Raw genomic sequence first — 20,536 nt, 5'->3', positions numbered from 1 at the left:
CGCTCAAAAGGTTTGTTGCTGTGCAGAGAGGGTCACAGCTGTGCCCATAGCTTTGAGAAAGTAAGAGAAAGGTAAGTGAGAAAGGTAAGTTAATCTCTGGAGAGAATAAGGAAAGGGAATTGGTACTGTCTCCCTAAGGATGACTAGAAGAGTTCTTAAGAGTTGGTGGTAAATCCTGCTCTGAGCATAGAGAGAACAGACAAACAACTACACAGGTCACTACTGCAGCTGTGAAGCCACAAGCTTAACAGAACTGTACTTTCTGTACTGCTATGTCGACATCAGCTCCTCCCAGCACATGGGGTTGGATCCCCTCAAGGAACAGGGCAACAAACTGTCCCATGTGAGCAACCCACAGAGATGCTTCTCCTCTGGGTGTATTCTTCCGGGTCCATCCTAAAGCCAGGCAATGCCAGCAGCAGGACTTGGGCCTCAACCAGCAGGGCACAGCCACACACCCCAATATACAATCAGAATTCCAAGCCTGGCTCTGCTACACCGAAGCCACATCAACAAACACATTTTCCTCCATTTGTTGCAGCTAGCCAGGTATGAAATAAAAGGCTTTCAGAATCTTCCAAAAGCACAGGCTCCCCCCTCCAAAGACTTCAGCAAACCAATGAGAATTGTGTAAAAACAAACCATAGCACATTTTATAGGGGAAAATAACTTTGCTGCGACTGGAAACACATAACTGAGTTTTTCTCTAACAAAACGTACAGGAAATGGCTCTGCAAAAGTTAACTGAGTGATACTGAGCTTTCTCCAGAGTGTCGTATAGGAAATAACACTGCAGCAACAACTGCCTGATTTAACCTTTTGTCCAGATTACACCACAGAGCCGGAGCACAGAGGTATCTGGTTGATGTTAACAATCCTCTGGTGCATTCTGCAGGAGGATGGCGGCACACAAAGCAGGTTATCATGCTCAGCAAAGCGCCCCTGCTGTGGTCCTGGGCAACCAATTGCTGATGGAAAGCAGAATTTCATGATTTTCCCCTCCTGCAGCTGGCAGTTGGTTTTTATTTATTTATGAAAGATATGGAGAGGTAATATCCATCCCGAGATGCAAAAAGCAGGACGGACTTATGCATCCCATGCATGCAGAATCGTGCCCAACCTACAGAGCAGACACAGAAAGGAGCCCCATCCCTGCAGCATGTCATACAGCAGCAGCCCAGCTGTCCCTCAAGGCGACACCACAACACCTTGGGGTGGGAGCCATCAGCTCCACCATCCCAGCAGGGGTTGCACCAGTGGCAGTGATCCCCCAGCACTGCCAGAGCAGCACATCTGCCAAGAAATATGGTGTCAATATTTGCCTGGAGCCCTGCAATCACAATTACACGAACTGAGCCAGGCTGCCCTCTGGCCTTTCTCCCTGCTGCCCACATGCTCCAACATGGAGAATGCATTGCTGCACAGAGCTGGAGTGAGTCCACTTCTCAGCATTCCTCTCTTTTAGTCAATAAAAAAAGCACTGCAGCATCAGGCATGCATCTCGCCCACTGAATCCCCAGCACCTCACTCAGCCATCGCTCCACATAAAACGTGCTGTCTGGGAGAGAAAAAGGCAAGGAAATGAAATCAAAGCTCTCCCCGTTCCCACAAAACTTGAGTTCCCATGTAATTGCTGCAAGAATTGTTTTACCAGGACGGAGCTCCCCAGGAGCAATGGGACACGCTCACTGCCTCACCAGGTTAGCCAGCAGGAAAACATTTTCTTCAGCAAGCTTGACGCAACCACCAAAGTTGCTCCAAGATGAAATAAAACTGGGGCAAAAGCCAAGAAAACCTTGAGCAGGGGACAAAACCCTCAGTGCAGGAGGCTCACAATAAAACACTCCACACAGAACAGCACTGATTTTAATGCACCAAATTGGCTGCTGGGAGAGAAGCCAACTCACGGCAATATCACAGCTGGCCTCAGGAACGGCTCACGGCCAGGGGTGGTTTTTGCAGCCCCACGTTTACGTGGAGTCACGTGAACACCATTACCTAAACTGCACCTTTTCCATGAACACCTTCCTCTGGAATAAAGGTTCTCATTTTGCTCTGTATAAAAAACACCCTCCACAGGTTTATAGGCTTTAATTGCTATGGGAGCACATAAAAAGTGTCCAAATAAGTCTATTTAATGGTTACACATTAACTGTCATACACCTCCAGGCTTCTGTTATCCATAAATTCGCAAGATCAATAAACTCCTTATAAGCAAACTTTAAAATAAATAGTTGCTGCTGAAAACGTTCCGTTCCTATTTACTAACAACTTTGTTAAATGACTTGGAAATTCTTACCTTCATCTGAAGCCTCCCGCTAGGGAGAAAGTTGTCTTTCAACACAAAGAAAAGGAATCAAAAATGTCTATTTCTCTCTTGCTTGGAATTGGACGTGCGCCCACAAGGTAATGCAAGAGCAGTGCAATGGCAGGCTGGGAAGGACTTGGCTACAGCAAAACATGTGTGAGAGCCTGTAGAGGCAGAGCCCCTCCAAAGCCAAGGAGAAAAGCCTCCAGGAAACACTGGGATGCTCTGCGCAACTCCGCAGGAAGGCAAACAGGATTTCATTTGTTGCCCTGAACCTAATGGGACTCAGCACCACGGTGCAGCACACTAAATGCCTGCTGAATTTTACACTGGGTGTATAGGGAAGACTTGGAGTGCAGCACAACGCTCAGAGCAGTGTGGGGAAGGGGAGAGGGCGAGCAAGAGCGAGGCAAGCAGCCTGAGAGTGATTAAGTGTTGATCAAATCCAACTATTTCATAAAGTTTCTGGTATGCCCGACTGGCTTCAACGGTCTCCATGCTTTGCTGTGAAACCCCTGCAATGTTTATGAGAAGTCTGCAAATGGCTCCTTTGTCGCCTTTATTTATTATTATTATTATTCCTCTTTAATAAAGGAAACACAAAGCCTGAAGCTGCTGGGACATCAAAATGCCATCAACCACTGGCTGCCCAACACCTCATGCCTCCTGTCCTTCGGGGCACATGTAAGGTACTGCCCTCTCCCTAATCCGACCCCTTTCCTGCAGTGCAAAGCCAAGCTGGGCACAGTGCTGACCCCTCCCTATAGTTGGGAGCACCACATTCTGGGGGCAGAGCTGTGCCAGCACTCAAGCCATGCCCAAACCCTACAACAACCCCACAGCCTCCCCCCCCACCCATCCACACTCACTGAATCCCCACTGTAAACAGCGAGCAGAGGCCAAATAACACAGGGAGGCCCTTGGAAAGATGGAATCACTTACTATCGGGAGGGAGGGAGATTATAGAGGTTATTTAAATTAAAAACAAACTAGACAAACAAATAAGCCCCATTTCCCTCCCCCCGACCGCTGCTGCCTGCTCTGCACATGTTATCTGCAAACTGCGGGCAAAGCAATTCCCTGCTCCGTGCTATTTCACAATCTGCTCGCTCTGAACCTTACACTACGTAAGAAATTAAACAAACATTTCCTCCTTTTCCTTCTTCGGGTGTCTGTTCCCTCCCCCCTCCACCCCTCTCCCCTTTCAGGGCTGGGCTCTGAAGTCCAGCCCTACATGAGGCCAAGTCATAGCCAGCAGCAGGGCTCCCCACCAGCCCCCAAAAAACCCCCAAGCTTCCCAAAAAAGAGGCAGGGGAAAGTTTGCACAGTAGTTTGTGATTGCACAGGTTGATACACACAGCAAATAGGCAGCCCTGTGCACTTCCAAAATACACCAAGGACAGCCACGGGGGAAAGGAGGAAAGGAAGGCGATACCAAAACACAACGTAGAGATAACAGGAAAACTTTGCAGAAGTCAATTAAAAAGGCAGCCAACCCTAAAGACAGAAATCCTCAGGAAAGCAGCGCTCCTTCCACACCGACTGCTTGCTATTACATGCAGCCGCAGCAGCAAACTGGCAAATAAAAGCCTTTGCCTCAATCCGCTCATATTTGCAACAGGTTTACATTACAAATTCGGGGTTTATCCAGCTTGCAAAAGGCTGGGAAGTGAGAGCATGGAATGAACCAAAGGGCCAAAACGCTGGAGACCCAAGAGTCAGGTTGTTGGAGTTTTTTGTGGTTGCTGCTGTTTAATGGCAATGCCTCATTATGGTTTGGGATAAAGGAAGCTTTTGTTAACTACCTGCTCTCTCCCTCCCTCTGCACCTTCCCTCGGGGTTTTGAGATCACATGAAAAACACATCCCAAGCTCCTCCAGAGATTTTTCTGCACAGCCAAGGCTGACAAGACTTGACATTCCTGAAATGTTTAAATGAGAGGGAGAAACAACAACATTTTTTCAAACCCACTTTATACATTGTGCACAAGCAAAAACTGGCCCAAATCCGATTCAAAAAAATTATATATATATACACACACACACACACACACATACATACATTTGCAAAATCATCTTAAATCAAATGTTCTGGATTGAAGAAAAAAAACATTTGGGGCAGAGCAGATGCAAACCCCTGCGCCAAATGCAGTGTGTTCCTGGGGGAGCTGCAGAGCAGAGCCACGGACAGTACCAGCACTGAGCCTCAAACAGCCTGGCAGCCCATCACACAGCCGTGACCTGAACACAGCTCGTGCATCCTGGGCTCTGCAGTGAAACCTCTTTTTGGGAAGGGGCTTTGGAAACCCCTTCCAAAAGCACAGGGATACTTACAAGCCAGGCTCAGAATTAAACAGTTCAGCTAACAAATGGGCAGCAGTCAAGAAACCCCATTTCAGCCAAATAACCAGGAAAAGCACATCGCAATCAGCAGCTGTTTCATTAACTGATTTACATGTTGGCTCATTTTGGATATTTTACCAGACTGGAATCTTGCTTTCCCTAATGCTTCTGGACAGACCTGGGTGAGGAGCAGGGTCCTCACAGATAATTACAGCCAGTAATAAAACCTGCTGCAAGCGATACAAACCAGATGTGGGAACAACTGCATGTGCTGCAAAAGGTATCACTGCCCAGAGTACCAGCTGCCAGGAGTGAGCACCTCAAAAACCATGCCACAAACATCACTGAACAGCGGGCAGCATGCCCGTGGGTGCAGAATGGGTTACACGAAGCACACCAGGTCCTGCTGGTCAATTATTCTTGCTTGGTTTACTAGCATAGAAATTCAGGCATCAAAGAGGACCGCTGTGCTCCACTTGTGCAATAAACTCCTTTCACCAACATCACTTCACACTTTACAGAGTGCAAAGTTCGCGCTGATATTGTTGGCTTTCTCACTTGCTGCTTTTTGGCACCAGCCTGCCTGCTTGGCCGTTCATTAATATACAAGCAGTACCTTAAAGGCTTTGTTCCACAGGCCTAGCTGGGCTGTGAGCCATCATCCAGCAAGCACTGCTTTGGGGGGGACAAGCAACAAAAGTTATCTGCAGGAGTGCAAACGTGTTTAGATGATAGGATACAAAATTAAGACAAACCCAAATCCTACGTCCCTACCAACGGGTTTTAAAGAATAAAGGATTACCACTATTAACACAAATAGCATCCAGAGAAAACTTGGAAACAACACAATTTACACTCAACATGCTTTACTCCTTTACACACCAGTTATGCTACAATATTTTTACCTTTCCTGTGAGGAGAGGCTGAGAGAGATGGGGCTGCTCAGCCTGCATACAAGGAGACTCACAGGATCTCATCAATGGTCATAAATGCATGACAGGAGGGTGCCAAGAGGATAGACCAGGCTCTTTTCAGTGATGCCCAGTGCCAGGACACGAGGCACAAAGTACAAGAGGCCATAGGTGCAAAATGGTACAGAGAAGGTTCCATCTGGACACCAGGAAGCACTTCTGTGGCATGGGGGAGACAGAGCAACAGGTTGCCCAGAGGTTGTGGGGTTTCCTTGGTGATCTCCAGTACACACTTGGATGTGATCCTGCTCTAGGAGGCCATGCTGGAGCAAGGGTTGGACCAGATGGACCAAGATATCCACGTCAATCCTGTGATTTTCATACAACCTGCAGCACCACAAGGCACAGGTGACACAGCAAAGGCTGCCTATGTGCACCAACAATGAGAAAGATGACATAGTTTTTTGTCAGCTAGCTTGGGTTGCCATGTAAGGCAGCCACGGACAGCCCAGACAGCCCAGTGTGTGCAGGCCTACCTACAGCAGGCTGTGCTGAGCTCCTGGCAGCTTTGACATGTGGAGGAGTTGTGTCCATCAACATCCCAACCAAGGAAACATGCTCCAAATGTCCTCTCTAAAAACTAAGCCATTTTCTTTGTTTACTGGGCCCACCCAGCATCAGCAGCTGCCTTGCTTTCCAAACCAACCTGGCAGCCCAGATGGGAACAAGCACAAAGAACTGACCCTAGCCTCCCTTAATACGTTACTAAACCTCGTCTTATTTGTCTTCCCTGGGAGACTAAACACAGGTTATTAGTTCAATATAAAACTCTAAGTACACGCTTGAAAGACAGAGCACAAAAACAGAGTTTAATTGTTAAGAGTATTAAAAAAGCACTCAAGGCCTTTCATACCACATTAAGAAGTTTCTGTCCCAACTTTTCAAGATTTGCTTATGATGGAGATGAGCCCAAGTGGAAAATCAAGAAGCCCTGAGTTCTGAAGGAAGCTTTATCTGACTCTGGGCTCATACCTGCACACAGTGCAGTGCAGTGAAATCTCCAGCCCTGTTCATTGCTATCACCTCATGCTCTCTCCCCACCAACACAAGGTCAAGACAAAGTTTCTACCCACGTCCCCCAGACCTATAAATTGTTACAGATCTGGATTCGCATCAGTGGGATTACATGAGATCAGCCAAACATGCACATGCCGGAGAGAGAAGACAACACGGCTCTTTAAAACTTGAGAGTATTTTTCATTTATAAATAGTTTACATTTTTTGGATCCAGTGGTGGACGACTCGCTCAGTCTGTACGGAAACCAAAGAAATATCATGTGTGAGCACTAACCACAGCGTAACAGAGATAATAAACAACAGATGGGCAGCCATGTGCAACGGGGCTGGTGCTCATAGTAAAGGCAAAGAAAAAGAAGTAAGAAAACCAGCAAGCATCACTCAGCTGAAGGCCCTGTGGTGTTTCACAGTTCTGGGGACCTGTTTCTCCATGTTAGGCTACACGAGTAATCTGAAAAACAGCTTGAGCATGCAAGCAAAGCACCTGAGTACTGCTGGGCTCCTGGGAGGCCTCCAGCTTTGTGGGCTTTGCCAATGGAATCAACCCAGTCAACAAGCCTCCTGCCCAGCATCTGCCCCTACACACAGCAAATTAAACTAAAATGGATGCTGACGTCTCCCTTGTCCATGCTTTTATAAATGTTTTAGAGATTATGTCAAACAATATCCCATACCCCACACAATAGTGTGGTAAATAGTGTTTAAAAACAAAAAGCAGGGCAATTTCGTATTTGCCAAGCAGAGAAACCTGGAACTGGAGCATCTCTATTGAAATTAGCCTGCCAAGACCAATTTGATGCCTTTTCTTACCACAAAAATTTTGCAAATATGCTGATAATGTTTAAGCATCAATATGTGTCCGTAGATAGAAGGAAAAAAACACCACTCCACAATACACACTTTCCAGATTTTGCCACCATTTACCAAATGCAAGAGAATTCTCAGACCACTCATCTGCCACAAGCCTGCAGACACCAAACCAAGAGTCCAGCACCCACCTCCTCCCTGAGCGAAAGCCTACAGCCCGACACACTTGGCTGAACAAAGGTTTGTTCCCAATTATATTTCAGATTCTTCTAACAATAACTGCGTGGCGTCTGGCACCAACACATCTGAGCCTTTGAAGTGGTTCTCAACTCCAGCAGGAAAGGGAGGGAGGACAAAAGGGGAATCAACTGGCAATTTAGGTTCCAGTCAAACCACCGCGCTGAAGAGAGAACCTTAATACCATAATCCCTGAGCATATCAGAAATGTTTACAGCTAACAAAAAGAACCCACACAGGACAGCAACACGTTGGTGCTGCAAGGTTTGGGCTAGGGGGTGCTTGTGATCAAATCTCTTCTTGATGTGCTTAAGTCAGCATCCTCACGGAGTCTAAATGGAGCTTGCAGGGCATGCAGGTACATGGGCACTTTTCTATCACTTACGTCCTTTAGGGATCCAAATTCCTTTTCAGATCTCACCTTACATGACATCGGCAAGAAGCATGTGAGAAATCAGAGCAGGGCAATGAGCCTCACTTTTAAAAATGCATATCTTATCTGTTCTGTTCAAATAAGTGCAGTGAGGTCTAACAGCAACAAGGTAGCAAAGCGGAACAGCTCCTGCGGTGGAGGTTTTGATTGGAACGATTGAGGAAAAAAAAAAAGGGATAAAAGCGCTTTATTCACTTTTCCCAAGCTGCATCCAAGTCCTACCAACTCTTTTTGTAAGGCTGGGCAGTTTCTGGAAACATCTTCTGTCCCAAAACATTCTCAGAATTTCAAGAATCTGCTCCACAAATCTTGAGGCTGTTTTGCTCAGGAATGCTGACATGTGGGCAAAGGGAAACCTAAACGGTTCCCTTGAACGTTGCAGAGAACTTTAAAGTCTGCCCAAGCTGAAAAATGCAAGAGTCAAAACTTTGAAGGAAGTGTGGGTTTTCTGCTCAAAGGCAGCTGCATTTCAAATATCAACCAGAACACAACCTTCCAACGAGGGAGCACAGCCGTGCCTGGACAGCTTGTGCTCCTAGCAAGGCTGGTGGCCTCCATGTTCTCCCCTCAAAGCAGGACTGGAGCTGAAGCAAATAAATAAAACAGACTTTCAGATCGAGTTGTCTCAGCCTTTACGAAGCAGAGATGATCGTGCTGTGAGAAGCTCTTGGCAGAGCTGCTTCTCCCCAGACAAGTTCCACCCACTTCCCAACACCTCATCAGCTCCAAATGCATAGGGCAGGCGTGCACTTTGTATTCTGTTCATGTAGTTCCTAGGATGACAATCCTGGGTCACAACTGATAACCAAGGACTTAGAGTTGTGAGGATAACAGGGTTCTCTGGTCCCGCAAGTGCTCTTTTTATTGCCTATCACCCAGCAGCATCAGGAGAATAGTTTCCTGAGGGTGTGAAGTTACTCCGGCTGGCTGCAAAGCAGAGATGCAAGAAGGGACACATCTTACCACTGTAAGGCTGACTGGTGGTCAGGATGCACAGGAAACCAGAGAGGAAGTCATCGGAAATTGTTGGACAGGGAGACTTCCACATTTTGTATCCAAATGTGCAGGCCTGTAGCCTGCAATTAATTGTGCTCTTATTTTAGCCACGTCTCTCGCAAACAGAAAGCCTTGAGGTTTAATTAGCACAAGCAGCCCCAGAATTAGAGCTGCTATCTCCAGAAAGGTGGATTTTTGTTATTTTGACTTCTTCAGAAGTTGACTGTCAAGCTTGCACAGCTTCAACAGGCACAGTCTGCTTCAGAACAAGCTGTATACTGGCACTGTAACATGTGCATGGCGAGCTGCAGAACCTAACGTGAGAGCTGGCAGCCAAAGGTGAAGCAAGCAGCAAGGGAGCCAGGCTGGAAGCACAGCAGCAGCTAACTGGGAATGCTGGTGCTGCAGGAGTGGAGCCACCCGGGGCTTGCAGTGGGGTGCTAGGGAAAAAAGCTGTCACAGTCCAAGGAGAACAAGTACTCTGGGAGCTGGAACAAGCCACGGGGACACACAGATGAACGTGGGATCGTGTCGGTCACAGGCACCCCTGCCAGCTAAAAGAACAGCTCATAAGGCTCTTGTATAGCAGACCACAAAGTGCTAGCACTTGAGACACAAGTGCTGGAAGGAGACTGGGAGCAAGCAGCATTGCAGTAAACAGCTCAGGCTGCTATCTGGCAGCACCCAGGGATGCCATGCTACTGCACAGCTCTACCCTTCCCCTAGGGATACTGGTAAAGCCCAAGGAGCAGGACTGCGTGCCCAGCACATCTGCGCATGCAGCAATACTGCCAGGCTGAGAGGACACAGGCACCCAGGGTGATTGCTCAACACTCGCAGGCTTGGAGGCACAAAGTCCACTTCCTGGAAGCTCTTCTCCAAACACGGAGCAGAGAGTTGATGAAACTGTTCCCAGCTGTGGCTGCAACCATCACAGAGTCTTGCTGTTTTTGCTGCATAGAGGAGTGAACATACTGGGCGCCAACAAGGCCAGAATGCAGGAGGTACTACCACTGGTAACTTCCAACTAAAGACCATTATACTAAGACAGAGCTAGAGCCAACTGTTATTTGAAGTAGACAGCACAAACCCAACGTGTTCTGCCATATTCATACAGCTTTCCACCCAAGCAGAACAACCCAGTGACCAGCTCACATCTCCACTGACAAGTTCAGTAAGAATGAAACCAGAACTCCTGCAAAGGGTTCAATTCAACAAGACATCAATAAACCAAGCAGCTTCCTTGGGGAGCTGGGCTGAGCCCCTCAGATAAATACATGTAGCAGAAGTCCAGGGGCTGATTGCACTAACTGGAGACGCAGCCAGCAGCTTCTTGTTCAAGAGGCCACCAACCAACGTTGTTAGGCAATACAAGAGTGCTAAGGAATCAGGGTGAAGCCTCAGCTCTGCAAATCTCCTCTCACACCAGCAGCTTCCTGCAACCACTCATACAGGAGAGCTGAATCTGCCTAACCACAACTTTACGATCATCAATAAGCCATTTCCTAACCTGCTAACAAGGAAAGCAAAGGTCATTCGTCTGCTCTTGTGAATGCAGAGTCATCCAAACCCTCTAAGTTCACCGATCTCAACAACTTCTGGGCAGCAATCTGGCCAACAACAAAGGTTGGAGAGTGGGAAGCAGGACAAAGTTTACAGCCCTGCGAGACAAAAACAATTCTCAAACACCGCCATATAAGAGAGACCTAAACATGTGAATAAGATGTATATGTTTAATGCGGCACTTACGTGCCATACTTCAGAAGAAACCCATAAGGCATTTGAAAGCCAAGAATTCTTACTTAAGACTTGTTGGGAGGAATAGAGTTGTTTATAGAGCAACACGGAGAGGAACAGCACAAAAACATGTTTAGTAAAGGAAGAGTGGAAAGTACTGTGACATTTCAAAGTGAAACATCATATGGTTTGCTTAAATCTCCTACAATGGGATAAATCTCCCCCCTTTGCCAAAACAGATGAAGCACAAGCATTGCTCTGACTCTACCCCGGGCTCCAGAGGAGTCAAAGGCTTCCTGGCAAGGTCAGACCAGGGCAACAGGGGGGTGAGTGGAAGCCCCAGATTTAATTCTATTCATTTATTTTAATATAAAAAACCACGCTAAAGGAAGGCAGCTAGTGCTTTTTGGAAGCTCTTGAACAGATGCATAGCCAAGCATCACCTAAAAGAAGCCCTGGAAAACTAAGCTGAGCTTTTCAGGACTGCTCATAGCACCGGAGGAGGCAGAGCAAGCTTTCCCCATCTTCCCCCAGCTCACAAACACAAAGAAGAGGACGGATAGGCAGCTATGTTTGGACAACTGGAACACATTTAGGGGGTGATTTTTCACAGGGCCTCCAGCCAGGCAGTTTCCTCTGATAGCCATTTTATTACCCGCAACACAATTTGCAGACCAGCAGCTCCCCTACCCAGAGGGGCTGCTGCTGCACCAGTGCTGCCCAAGCACAACGGAGAAGCCACCCACCAGCACAGCAAGCCTTGCAAGCAGGCAAAAGCCTGCTTAGGTGCTAGCACTGATAGCCAGTGCTAGGGCAGCACAGAGACAAGGGCATTCCATCCAGGTGGGCATCCATCAGCAAGCACAGGCTTGGGGCAACTGGGAAAATACTGTCATCTGCATCTCTGTGCTGGAGGAAGCAGCACAGTCCAAATCTCATGTTTTGCTTCTTTCATTCCTCCCATGGCTTGCCCTGCTTTTCTGCAGTGAGCAAGGGCCTGCCAACTGGAGGAGGTGGTCTGGAGAGCAGGATCTTATTTCAGGGTTTCACAGCCAAATTTCCACCGAACTTCAGGTAGGCATTTTCTAATCTGGAAGGATTCAACTAAAAATAGGCACCTTCGCTGAAAGGGAAACGCTCTCAGCACACTGCCTGCACAGCGGATGGGTTAAAGAGCAACTCATTTAGGACGACACCTCTGCAGATTTCCCAGCCTGTCACAGACCAGGTGGCTGCCTGTACTTCAGCCCCTACTCAAGCTGAAAATGCAACCAACAATCAAAGCAGACTCCTGAGCTCAGCCATGATGCCCCATCACATCCTGAGGGGTGCCCCCAAATAGCAGGGCCTGCTTCTAGACTTCCTCAAAATTACACAGCTGTGTCTGGAGAGCCAATGTGCTGAAAAGATAACGAGGAAGCGTAATGTACTGCACATGTTGTGGTCCTGGGCTGAAGCTGGCACTGGCTGGGGGTGAAGGACTCAAGCTGCAGAGCAGGATTTGGTTAACTATTAATGGATGACTCAGCTCCAACAATAAAATGCATTTCGTGTTCTGCGTTAGCAAAACAGCATCCTGGTCCTTGACTCGGGCCCGAGTGCACTGCAGGAGAAAGAAAAATTATCTCTGCTCCGTTCATCAGCATGATCCCATCAGCTCCAACGTTGCAAAACAAGGAGTCACACTGCGCGATTAGGTTAGCAGCACAGAATGATGATGTTAAAAACCGATGAGCTGAGCTAACTCAATCCGAGGTGTCTGACAGCAGGATCAGTGCAAAGCCCCACAGCCTGATTGGGATTTCTGGGTGCAGCTGACATGCAGGACAATGCAGCAGGTCTTATCTGAGCTGGGCACTGCGAGGTGAGAGCCACTGGGAAGCTTTGCATCGTGCAGACCTCAAGGCAAAACTCCAACCTCTCTGAGAGGGATGGAAGTAGCCAAGAGCTAAAGGCAGCACTGCAGATTCCAAGCACCCACTGTGCATTCAATGGGTCAGCTGTGCCAGCAGGCATGGAGCTAGGCTGCACAAGGGGAAACCCAAGTGATGGGAGAAGGCAAGACAGCCCCACAGCACGCTCCTTCAGCCTGGGCTCCTGCAAGGCTCAGTCACCCTCTAGCCCCACACATCTGCAGGGCAGTTTGCAAAGCAAAGTCAAAACACTGAGCTGCTACAAAACCATAACAGGTTGGTTTTCCTAGAGAACAACTGCTGTGTGTTCATTTCTCTGATGCCTACTGGGCTTCTTGTCCCCCTGCTCTGGGAACTTTCCCTCCCCTTTTCATGCTGCAGCCATTGTAATAGGCACTGAATATTAACACAGCCCATTGAGCACTTTCCTTTTGTAGGGGACCCTCGCGTTTCAAATTGCAGTCACCGTGCAGAGAGAAAAGCCTCAAAGTGATTAAATGCCAGAAGTTTCTCAAAAGGAGAGGGGAATATGGAGGTGGCTGTGGGGTCCTGCAGACTTCAGTGCAGCAGTCAGAAGGGCTTTGGATCTGCACCGTGGATCTCACATGCACATCTAACCCCAGTCCGGGTGGGATCACTCCTCCCAGCCGGGGCACAGCTCAGGATTAAGACACGAAGATCAGACAGCAGATGAAGGCTCGCTGCTGTTCTCCAGTGGGAGCCAATAAATGTCATGGCATGCTGGGGGTGGGCAGTGAATCCCAGACACATGTTCACAGGCAGGGCGGATTTATTTGCAAGCGTGCGGCGCTGCGAGGACAGGCTCTGCCATCACCCTGACCCAGCAGCCCCCCCCCTCCCAAAAATCAGCCCCCAGCAATGGCTGCTTCATCTGTGTCCCATTATTTCAGCAGGCTTGGAACTGCCAGAAACTTTCCCCCTGTGACACCTCCGCGTTCATCCCCCACTGCCTCCTCCAGCCAAGGAAGCTGCCTTAACTGTTGCTGTGCTCACAAGATCTGGCCTTAGTCTAATAAAAACGTTAATGGAGAATTTTGAGCACAGGCATCCCGGACTTGTTGCTTTCAACCAAATCTCTCCCTGTTCACATTCCTGAGCACAGCAGGGCTCTGTCCCAGGCTCCCAGCTCAAATGCCTGTGGCCAGGCACCCACAGGACTCCCAGCAGCACCCAGGTGCTCGGCTGAGAGCAGCAGCACTGGGCAGACAGCCTCAGGGCAATGTAACCAATACCCCAATTTATCTTCCCGGGACAGCTCAGAGCAGGGACCTGCAAACTCAGCACCCCGTGTCCACAACCAGCCAAGGGCAGGGGACTCCTTCCACATTCAACTGTTGCTGGAGATATGAGATGCAAGCATTTCATTCTTTTATTCTGCTTTGCAGCCGTTAACATTCAGTCCTTCTGGGCTGCTCTAGCCCACGAAGTTTGGATCAGCTCATCCCTTCTTGAGCTGAACTGAAAGAGGTTGCACTCACTTGCACAACACCAGCTCCGGCACAGCACAACAGGAGAGCAGTGCCTGCTCTGCACACAGCCACCCTGCACTGAATCAGCTGGGTGTTCAGACCAGGGCTGTGTGGGTCCTGCTCTATCACAAGGTGCTGCAGCTGGCTGTGCAGTGCTGTTCCCCCTAAGAACCCCAACCTGTGCCACTCTGCATTGGTTGCGAGCGACCTCAACACGCTGCCCTCAGTGCATCAGTTCTGCCCTCTGAAAGCCAAAGAGAAAAATCACAACTGCAAGAACGGCAGCCAAGGAAGAAATAACAATAGTTTCAAAAGCTCTCACTGCTTTTCCTGGGCACTGATAGCCCTGTTGACAAAATACGTAGTGATTAGGGCAGTGCACAACCCTCCCCAGCGTGCAGAGTTTCCTGCAGTCCAAACAAAAGCTTTATCTTAACGCACTGAAAACCAACCCAGCACCGCTTGGGCACTGGGGCACTAATTAGGAGGTGGGAGGGGGGGAAAGATAAACTGCTAAGGAGGGATTTTTGAAAGCAATCAGTGAAGTGGGGACACAACAGTGCAAGCCACTGAATAAGGGATCTGTGTATGAGGTCCTATGAGTGATGCCATCAGCAGAACTCAGGCTGAGTGTGTGCACCTGGACTAGGGGTCTCAGCCCCACAGCCCTGTCCCATTGCTTCCACAGCAAAAAAATAAGCCCTGAATTATGTATTGTCAGAGAGGAAAAACTCCTCCTTAACCAATTCTGCTGGTTTACTGTTTACAAAATGACAAACCATATCTTGCTGAAGTGGCTACAAGTCCAGCAGCTCCCAGGCAGCAGATTTATACAAGTGATTACTTTACCCATAAAACTCTCTCAACTCAAAGACGTTCCAAAATCTGTTCCATATGAAAAAGACACTCCTGGGCATTCGCACACCCAAAGAAACGCAATAAATTCGGTCAAACCAGGCTATTAATGCATTTCCCTGCATGAAACAAGACGCGCTGTCCTATTTTTACAAGGCACGTGGGGATTCTGGCATTATGCTGAGATGAAGAACCTCACAGGACAGTGGCTGATGCTGAGCAGGAGCGAGCAGCAACAGGTGAGCAGGGAGCCACAGCATAGCAACACCGGAGAACTCTGGGTGAAACACGGTATTTCTGCAGCCATAAGAAGGGAACGCAGAGAGAACCTGACAGGCCCTCATCGTTCTTAATAGGAAGCTGGATGGTCTGCAGCAATATTTGGGTGACTTTTCTCTCCTGGCAGAGCTGAACCCTATACAACTCACTGCTGTAATACAGACTCCCCGGTAACCTGTAGAGGGGTTCGAACAGCAGGGCTGCAGCAGTTTTCCTGTTTCCGTTTCTGGATGTTCATTTCCAGAGGTTATTGACCAGAGTGGGGCACTGATCTCTGCCCAACTATAGGCACAGAGACGTTCGTCGTTCATTGCATCTCAACCATGGGACGCACAGAGCTGTCAGCACTCGGTTTCAGTTCTGAAGGGCTCAGCCGGGGAATGTGCCTAAATCCTTCCTAAATCTCAGAGGGGAAACCTCACAGCAAATCAACGAGCGTAACTCTAAGCACAGGGATACCTCGATGACTTCGACAAGCAGAGACGAAGCGAGGGCCGGCAGCGAGAGGCAGGCGGTTGGGCAGCCTGCGGTTCATTTGGCAAACCCTTCGTGTTCCCCACAACCACCCCAAACCGCCCCGCCGTGCCGCAGTGGGCGCTCAGAGCCGCAGCGGGGCAGCCCGGCCCTGTATAAGTGCAGCGCGGCGGGGCCGGGCGCTGCCCCTCGGAGATGCCCAAATAAGGCTCCGGCGGAGCGCGACGGGACCCCCGCTTCGGCCGGCATCGCCGCTTTCCTCCAGCCCCGCACGGAGAAAGCGGAGCCCCCTCAGCCAGCCCAAACACCGCCAACACACCCGCCGGCCCCGCAATACTCACACGTGCCGCAGCCCGGAGGACAGCTCCCGGGGCACCTCGGGCAGCCCCAGCCCGCCGCAGCGCAGCCGCTCCCCGTCGCAGCCGCAGCCGTCGGGGCAGGCGGCGGCCGAGCCCAGCAGCACCGCCAGCAGCAGCGGCAGCGCGGAGCCTCCGCCGCCCCGCGACGGCATCACCGCCATTTTGTATCCGGCACCGGCGCAGGGTCCGAAGCGGAGCGGAACGCGGTCCCGGTTCGCGGCGCCCCGAGCGCTCAGCGCAGCTCCGCCGCCCGCACCATCGCCTCGGCCGCCGGACCCCGCGGGGCGCTCAGGGCATCCGCCGCGCAGGCAGAGCGGCGCGGATCCGCGGTCCCTCCTCCGCCACGAGCGCTTTTTTCCTCCCGGCTGACCGCCGCCGCCCCCCGGCTTCGGTTGGTGCCCGCCGCCCGCCCGGCTGTCCCGCGGGACCCCGCACCCCGTCCCGACCCCGCCGCTCCGCTCGCCGCGGGCCCACGTTGGCTGCACCGCAACATGTAGCCGCGCCGCCCCCCGCGCGTTCGCCCATTGGCTGGCGGGCGGGCCCGCGCCCGCCGCTATTGGTCAGGATCGCCCCCCCACTCGGCGTCTCATTGATGCCGGCTGCCCGTCAATCAAAGGCGCTAAGGCCCGCCTCCCTTTCCCACTCCAGGTGTGAACGCGGGCGGCCCTCGGCCCCCCCGGCTCCGCTCCTCTTAAAGGGGACGCGCCCGCCGCTCCAAGAACCTTTGCTCACGCTCCTGGCATCACATCCAGATGAGTTCCATGATCCGATGGTAGATCAACACCAAATAGAAAACTTAAGCCTCTGCAAGAGCTTCCCTCACCCTACTCTGGGGTCACCAGGATCCTCCGGTATCCCATCCAGCACCTTCTCTGGTGACACTCAGCAGCATCCATGACCCTATGGGGGCCAGGACAGCTGCCATGCCTCCATACAGCTCCAAAGAATCAATGGGCTTTATTTTAAGGCAGAGGTAGAAGCTGAAGGATTAGGTCTTTGTTAAGCCAAGGGAAGACATAAGGAAAAGGTTCACTGTGGGTCAAGGATTGTATTTCAGCCTCCGAGAACTGGAGAAAATAGAATATTTGGGTTTAGTCCTTCCATTTATCTGAAAGCTGTCTGCAAACTAAGAGAAAGCAACTCCTCCCCCTGACCAACCAGGGTGACCTGATAACGGCCTTTCAGTATCTTTAAGGGTGGCTGTAAGAAAGAAGGGGAGATTCTGTTCATAAGGGGGGGTGAGGCACTGAAACAGATTGCACAGAGAGATGGTGGATGCCCCATCCCTGGAGATAGCCATGGTGAGGCTGGAGGGGCTCTGAGCACCTGATGGAGGTGTAGGTATCCCTGTACAGTGTGGAGGACTTGGACCAGATGGCCTTTAAGGTCCCTTCCAACTCAAACGATTCTATGACCCATGCTAAATGACATTGCATGTGCAATGGGGATCAGTCCCCAGCAGCACTCAATGGCAAATGAGTGCACTCTCAGTGCTCCTGCCATGCCCCGAGCCCAACTCTGTGTTACGGAGCTGTGTACGGTGTGGAGGATGCTTCTTCCTTGAGCCTCATTAAGCCTAATTAAATAGCTTACAAAAGTATTTAGGAAAACAAATTTTAAAGTGGCAAAGGCATGCCAACACGGAAGAGATTTCTAATTCTGTCATGTCTTTTTGTGGATTTGGATTCGGTTCAGAAAGTGCACACTTGGAAGGTAATTGCTGACAGCATGCAGAATCCATCAAGCTGTAATTAACACTACTATTATTCTAATTGCCTCACTCAAGCTTCTGTGTTTTTTAATTGTAGAGCAATTTGCCAATAGAGAATTTAATTGCAATACATATTTTATACATTTTTTTGGGACAAAGTACCATTATTTCCACTTCAGTAGAATGTTCCTCAGTTTTTAATAGCTTTCCTTATTCTTCTCTAGGACTTTTTTATTTATTAAATTTTTTCCCCCTGATAAAGGAATTTGATTGCAACCTCTTGTGAAATTAGTAAGGATATAATATACAGGAGTGCCCGGAGGCTTCACTTTGGATCATGACTCTATTAAGCAAGGAACTGTACATACATGCAGCAAGACACAGCCCTAAGGAGCTTGAAATCTAAACAGAGAAGACAAACTGAGGTGAGAACAGAAGCACCATCCCTGTGGCACAGATGGGGAATGCAGCCACGGATCACTCACCTCGGGTGACCCTGTGCTGGTAATTAGGAACTTGCATTCTCTCCCCCACATCCACATCCTGCACATCACAGCAATTATTCAGTGCAGCCACATTGATACAGAGCTAACATAGGTCCTCAGCACCAGCTGATCCTATGGCTGATGGCTATGCCTTGTCACCAGCTCCAACCAGCCTCCCAGAGCTACAGGGGTTACAACAGACCTGGAGGGATGAGGTGATGGCTGCTCACCACGCAGAGCTGCTCTCTCTCTGTGGTCCCAAATCCTGCTGCTCAGAGCTGATCTGGTTGGAGAACGTAGCAGATATGTATGTGACCCACAAGCACCCAGCAACAACGGCTGATTTGTGACATCACACCTCACTGCTTCTATGGGCAACGCTGGCTCAGCCTAGCAGAAGGCAGTACACTACAGGGAGAAGGTAAAGGAAGAGATCATGAAGTTTAAGGTCAGTACTAACATTAAAGTTGAGTTTGGGCTCAGGGTTCTAAGGGTTTACCTTTGGTGCCACAAACGTTTGATAAAAAGCAGAGACTTGTGCTTGAACTTTAGTCCTCCAGGAACAGAATATCTTTGATCAAGACCAGGTCATCCTCCATTAACTTTAAAGTTCACCCAGGTATCTACCATAGTTTCATTTAACACAGGCAGCGAGTTAAATTGTTTCCCCAGCCAGGGACTGACACAGGCATTCAGAAGAAGATGAAGAAGATGGTGCAAAGAGTGAGATCCAATTAATCCTGTCCCTGTTCTGTCACACCGATGCCAAATCTGACTCTTCCTCCTCCCCTCCTAAAGGGCTTGTTTGAAAACATCTGCATAATGAGAGCTTCTTACCTTTTTAAGATCAGCCTCAGGAAGGCACAGCAGCAATTTGCCGTTGAGACAGAAGGGGGAGAGAAAGGAGGCTGTGAGCAGCAGAACAGTGCCTGCCATTTGGATGGGTGAAAAGAATGAAGCAGAAGGCAGCTAGCAGCTCGCTTAGACTGTGCCTTCTAGCTTGTTCCCTTGTGATCAAGGTCCACATCCAGAAGTTTCCTGAAGCCCAGAGATTAATTTGGTCCCATACTGGCAGTATCAGGGCTCACTCCTTGGCTCTGAGCAGCAGATCTGTGCCCAGTCTGACAGCAAGAGAAGAACTGGAGACACAGCACTTCCCAGCAGTGACAGGTGCTGATGGTGTTTGTGCTATGAAGAGTTCTATTAGTTGGTATAATAACTATAATTACAAGGTGCAACTTCTCATTGCTTTCACCTGCAGGCTGAGGTGGAAGCGGGAGGTTCTTGCAGCCCCAGAGGAATACATGAGATTAAATCATGAAAGTGGAGCAAAGGAGCTGGGATCCAGCTAACATGGGAGGCACCTGCCCAGAGAATAACAAAGTCTTAGAGGTATCAGAAGGACCAGGGCTCAAAAGGTTGTTATTGAGTAAAAAAATAAAAGGCAGATGGAGTAAGTGCAGGATGCCCCTTCAGAAGCAATCAGCGTTATTTAATAGGCACACGCTCCAGATGAAGGGCACCATCAGCACAGGTGGTCTCTGCCTGGCAAAGTTTCCAAGGCAAGCTCAGCTGTAAGTTGCACAAAGTAGTGCCTATTTGCAAAGGTTGAAATCCCATTCAACAGCTGAAGGAAGGTGATGGCAGAATGACCCCCACAGCCAGGCTGGGAAGGGCCCAGAGAGCAGCATTGCCTTGCAGGTCAAAGCTCATTTTCTTTCAGCTGTTGAGCTATGTCTGCAGTAGAAGTGTGGCAAGATACCTTATGACAACTTCCACTGGTACTCAGATGCTGCCCCTGTGATTTCCACAAGCTGTTACTACCAAACTACCTCTTGTTGCTTTATGGCTGGAAGATATTAGTGTTTGTCCATCACACTTTGATCCCTTGTTTAGAAAACAATTCTGTTTCCTTGCTCTTGAGTGCCTCATTCTTGGCTAGGGACTGAACTGTAGGCTGATATTTCTGCTTGGCCCTCGAAGCCAACTGTTAACCACACTTCTTGTCCTGCTGGTACCACCCAAGAGCTCAGCAATACTGCCATACAAATGGCACAGCATCATTATATGAAGAACAAAATATGTGGCAGGGCCCTGCTGTGGCTTAGAGGCTCCGAGAAGA

At 49.5% G+C, this 20,536-nt stretch overlaps 1 protein-coding gene across 1 annotated transcript in view; it reads right to left on the bottom strand.

The window, feature by feature from the left end:
- Positions 1-16,520, bottom strand: part of LRIG1 (leucine rich repeats and immunoglobulin like domains 1) — a 75,966-nt gene extending 59,446 nt beyond the window's left edge. Inside the window, exon 1 of the mRNA XM_072346995.1 lies at positions 16,201-16,520. Within this exon, the coding sequence (XP_072203096.1) occupies positions 16,201-16,379 (179 nt within the window). The 5' untranslated portion in view covers positions 16,380-16,520. The remainder of the gene's footprint in view (positions 1-16,200) is intronic.
- Positions 16,521-20,536: the final 4,016 nt, after the last annotated feature.

The sequence above is a fragment of the Excalfactoria chinensis genome, chromosome 12, assembly GCF_039878825.1.
Source record: "Excalfactoria chinensis isolate bCotChi1 chromosome 12, bCotChi1.hap2, whole genome shotgun sequence".
Lineage (NCBI taxonomy): Eukaryota > Metazoa > Chordata > Aves > Galliformes > Phasianidae > Excalfactoria > Excalfactoria chinensis.
Note: the sequence above shows the minus strand (reverse complement) of the source record. Positions and strands in the feature narration are given on the sequence as shown.